General features: G+C 32.2%; 1 protein-coding gene across 3 annotated transcripts in view; it reads right to left on the bottom strand.

Annotated features, from left to right (window-relative positions):
- Positions 1–427: 427 nt before the first annotated feature.
- LOC106689028 (uncharacterized) overlaps positions 428–5,293 on the bottom strand; it is a 29,265-nt gene continuing 24,399 nt past the window's right edge. For all 3 annotated transcript variants that reach the window (XM_014433771.2, XM_067049075.1, XM_067049074.1), the window contains one exon: positions 428–962. In XM_014433771.2, coding sequence (XP_014289257.1) covers positions 440–962 — 523 coding nt within the window. In that variant the 3' untranslated portion in view covers positions 428–439. The remainder of the gene's footprint in view (positions 963–5,293) is intronic.

Raw genomic sequence — 5,293 nt, 5'->3', positions numbered from 1 at the left:
CATATCTACATCAAAGAAACTCAAACCACAATACTTATGGAATATCATTTTTTATGATAGTTAATAGGGGTGTGATCTGAGGACCAGATTTTATGGTGCTACCTGCAGTTTAATACTAAGTCAGAGAATATTTGACCGCCTCCTACAATGTTCATTTTTAAATTCTCTTTACTTCATTGTATATTACTTTTAGGAATCAGTTAAAATATTTGTTTAGACCTAAATTAGATATTTTACTTATGATTTTAAAAAAAATTAAATTGTCACTTACAGCTTACACTTGATCTTATATCTATTTGGTTAAGTACTCTAATTTTAGGTAACTGTCTTGTATATATATGTAACATTATCATTGTTTAAAAACATTAAGACAGGTGTAGGTTATTTTAGGGAAGGAGATATTTTCATTTAAAGAGGTCACACAAAATGCGTTTTAAATTCATTTTGTATTATTTAGTGGTTCATATTCATCTCTGAAACATCTTTGCCTCCATCGCCTATCCGACCTCTTCATCCGAAGTTCTTCCATTTTCTTCAAAAGGATTTTGATCTTCTGCTTCTCAATCTTCTTCTTCAGCTTTTCCCTTTGCTCATCTTCGAGTATATTCTTGTCATCAATGATTTTGTTAATGTCGTCGATCGCTTTCTCGACCTCTTCGTGAGTCTCGGTGAATTCCGTCGCCATTTTCAGCGTTAGTACATTGGGCGGTCCGAACTTCTCCACGACCGGGGTACCAATCCAGGTCCACTTGCACTTGCCCGTCTTGGGATCCGGCGGCCCGATCTTGCACCTGGACAAGAAGTGGTAGAAAATCTCCAGCTCTTTACCGTATCTCCTGTCCCCCCTGAACGGCGGCGTGTTTTGGAGTTGTTTTAAATATTCCATCTCTATTGAACGCGTTCCTTTGAATAATTGTGGATCGTTCCTAGGATTAAGCATTGCTGGCTGATCCTTCCATATCCTAGACAATAAATACACATATAAATACACTTGTATATGGCAGATGAAGGGCTCCCTCTAAAAAGGTCAGATATATACGCCAAAACTGAAAATATGTAACTTTGGTTAGAGGTAAGATTTTTTCCTCCTATCCCTGAAATATTTGAGAAAATGTTAGTTAAAACCTTCAGAGGGAGCTCTATAGCATATCCATAAATAGAACGTACATAGACTAATATAGTAAATTTTTTATATAAATTACTTTGGAAAAGTAAAAAGATGCAAAACGTTTAAGTAAAGTAAAAAACAAACGTTATGGAAATCATAGTTACAAAAAATATAGTCAGTGCCTGGTCACCGATAAATATCTGTCTTAATAACTTGGCAAAATCGTCGTTTGAAAATCAAAGAGGCGTTTCTACAAATTTTGCTATCTTAAATTATATTATTTCAAAATTTTTTGAGACAAGGTAATTATTTATTAAATAAAACCAAAAATTGTATCCAATTCTGTCTCAACACTTTATTTCTACTAGTCCAACGTTTCGGCCATTCCAGCCATCCTCAAGGACATCTTCAATACAAATATTGAATAAAAATAGTTTGTTATATGGTGGTGTATTTTATATTGTTGATAATTTTATAGAGAATAATAAATGTTAATAGTTTTAAATTTTAAATAAATAGGTTTGAAATTAGAATGTAGAAAATGACCTGGGCAGAATAGCCTGCAATAGAAATTGTGAATTAATGTGAGGAGGAGTTTTGTATTGAAGATGTCCTTGAGGATGGCTGGAATGGCCGAAACGTTGGACTAGTAGAAATAAAGTGTTGAGACGGAATTGGATACAATTTTTGGTTTTATTTAATAAATGATTTGCTATCTTAGTTTTAATGCATTTAAATTTTGTGTTTATTCTTTTCGCGATGCTAAACAATCTAATTGAATATATGACATTTCTAATTAAACATAATATATGACTTGTATTGAATGTTTTGGAGCTAGAAACATGCCAAAATTTGTATGGCAGAATTTTGTGAAAAATCTGTTTTCTTTCCTTCCCAGCCCTTTCTTGCTTTTCACCACCACTGGTGGGTTACAATAAACAACGAGAATCTTTTGACGTCTAAAGCTTTGTTATTCCTTTTTTTTTTTTTTTTATAATTAAAATTTTTGACTGCTCATAATAATACATTTAGTAAATTTGCTGTAAGTTTATGATATAGTGGTAAAAGCGTGTAGAGAAACTACCCATTGGTTGCAATCTGATTACGTTTTAACCTCAATGGTCTCAAGGCCATCTTCATTTCAGGCACCTCGGAGGATTGCTAGGTATAGCAGAAGAAACAAGGTTAGAAACTAGAGGGTTTTAGTGGTTAGGGAGCTTATAATGGAAGGATTGATATCGGATTTGGACTAGATCGGTTACATATCGAACATTAAGATCTTTATGGATGACTTTATTTGTGACAAAATAAGGAGCTTTGAGGATTTTACGAAGGATTTTGGATGTAAGGATTGGATACGAGAGGAATTGGAAGATTTAGTTGAGTCCCAAAGCTCAACTCCGTATGTCTAGATAGGCCTTATTGTTGTCATGTAGTCTTTTGTAATGAGTTGGAAGTTTAGACCGTTTGTCTAGTAAGTGCTGTAATAGTTAAAATCTACGTGCAGTTTCCTAACTTTTCAGTCTTGTTTGACGATTCCAGGTTTGTCATTTGTTTAGATGCAGTTCAAGGTAGCGGATCCGTTCTACAACGTAACATTTGAAAGCAAAATTATAAAATAATGTTAAAGCAAAGATAATACGACGATACGATATTGCTATTACAGTATGGTAAGAAAAGGTTGAAGAAGTAATATAGGGACATAAAGGGAATAAATTAAAAAGAAAATAGGGATTCCAACATGATGGGCATGACCCTCAGTTGCTTTTGAATGATGTCATAAGGAGTCATAAGGAGCTGGTAGACAAAGGAGAAAATGAGATATAGGCAGAAAGCAACAACTTACTTGCGACTCAAATTACTGTGTAGTGCAAATTATTGAGTTTTTAGTGATATAAAAATTATTCATATTTTATTTACATAAGATCACTGTGTAATATTTTATTTACATATAATCACCATGTAATATTTTATTTTACTCATAAGGGGTATTCATGATGTGTTAAATGTTAAATGTTTTACCATGTTAAATGTTATAAGTATAAGATTGTGAGCAGCCCTATTTAAAGTCATGTTAAACGTTACATGCATAAGAGCCCCTAGCGGATTTTCTCAGCAACTTGTTGTATAAGCCTTTATATTTATAACCTTCCTTCCAGACCCTCATGTTATTGTTTACTTTAGTTTTGATTTAAGTAATTAATTACAACATACCTAGAGTGAGTGAAAAGTGGAATTTGTGTGAAAGTTTAGCTTATGAAATGAAATGAAAAAATAACTTTATTCTGGGACATATGTCCCCTAAGAATAATTACATGGTTCATATAGTGAGATTTTTTTCTGGCGAGCGTTTACAAATTTTCAGATAGTAGAATGAAATTAGATTGTTTTTTTACTGTTTTTTTTTCTCAAATGTATGATTAAAATTATCCATTCTGGTTTAATAACAGGGATATGAATACCACAAACACACGAAAGAACTGAGCTGTCACAACAACAAAAATGGCAGCGATCTCAACTGGTCTATTGTGTGACGTCATTCTCCATTTAACATACCAAGTAACAGACTCTCAGCCATGTTAAATGTTGTTTCGTTTTACCACGGTAAAAGAATGCAATTTTTTTCGATTTAACATGAGTTTTTCCATTTAACACGCTTTAAGATGTTAAACCAATGATCATGAATACCCCTATAATATGACGAGTAGTACAATTAAATGAAAAGTTGTATAATTTGTAAAAATAGGGTTGGTCCACCTTTAGGTTTTACTTAATTAAGAAAGAATTAAAGAAAAAAGAATAAAATTGATTGAATTTTGATTGACATCTATATTTTTCGAATCCAACAATGTAAACTGGAAATAAATTAACTTTATCATTGGGTATAATTGGAATAAATACGGCTACAGCTTGTAAATCTACCTTATACTATAATAGAAATACATACAATTCATTAAGATCACAACATGATCATAAATAATGTTGGATGTGTCAACAATTTGTTAAATATTTAGGTGAATTAGGAAAAAAATTAACCACACCCGCGGTGGAATGTCGGCTCACGCCTTTATCTTGCAAAGTAGATCAGCTGGAGGTAGGCGAGATCGGATATCTGCATTTAGCCGTGTTGTTTCATAAATTATCTCATGTTTGTATTGCTTATATACCATAAAAAAAATATTACGTAAAGAGGGATTTCTTATTTGAAAATTACACTATTATTATTATGATTGAATATAATAATGAATTTTGAGATTACGGAGTATCTAAATTATAAAAGGGAATTTATCGGGGGCCAAAGAAATAATAAAATAAAATTCTTGGGTGAAAATTCAATTTAAATTTAATAGGAACTCCTACACGATCAGTTATTATATAAGAGCCTGGCGCGAATAACGAAGTTCCATATGACCCTTAATTTTTATGAGATACGGACAGTAAGAATCGTCTCTTTCGAATCAAAATAAATAGAAAGCATGTTAGGCCATTATTTTAGCATTTGCCAGCTAGAATAAAGTAGACGATATTCTCACAGGTTCCCCTGTATTTTCTTAGTTCCCCTTCACATCAATTTTTGAATGTTCTGAATTCAAATGTACTCTATAATCCATCAGTATGGCCTCTACTCGATTAGTCTGAACGTCCGTCGTCGATTTTACTGTAATGTCGACTGATCATGTAGGAGTCCTTTTTGGATTCTTGCTACTAACGAAGACTGAAATCTTCTTAGACTTCTCAAATTTTTGACACTGAAAAACAATATGTTTATTGATGATGATAATGGAATTTGTTTATTTATAAAAAAAAAAAATGGATCTTTTCTAATAATTAAGAACACACAGACAGTAGAAAAAATATCCATTTGGCCAATTCAGTGTGAAATTTTAATTAAAACACATAAGTAATAAAACTTAAAGAACAAGTAAGTTATATGCTTTAAAAAATCAACAAGTCAGTAATGTAAAATAATAATATAAAAGAAACAAAACAATTATATCAAAATTGTAACATACTATAATTATTGGAGAAGTTTGTCGGGGGGTGCGGTCAGCAAAGAACATAAATAGACAAAACCATATTTATTTATTTTATGCCGATGTTTCGACCTGAGTTTCAGATCTTCATCAGGGGTTGTGGCGTAGAAGGTAGTGTAGATAGTTGACCGTAGATTAATGATTGGAGAAG

The sequence above is a fragment of the Halyomorpha halys genome, unplaced genomic scaffold, assembly GCF_000696795.3.
Source record: "Halyomorpha halys isolate HHAL.00 unplaced genomic scaffold, Hhal_1.1 Scaffold1265.1, whole genome shotgun sequence".
Taxonomy (NCBI): Eukaryota; Metazoa; Arthropoda; class Insecta; order Hemiptera; family Pentatomidae; genus Halyomorpha; species Halyomorpha halys.
The sequence above is the reverse complement of the archived record's forward strand: the minus strand, read 5'-3'. Positions and strand labels throughout refer to the sequence as shown.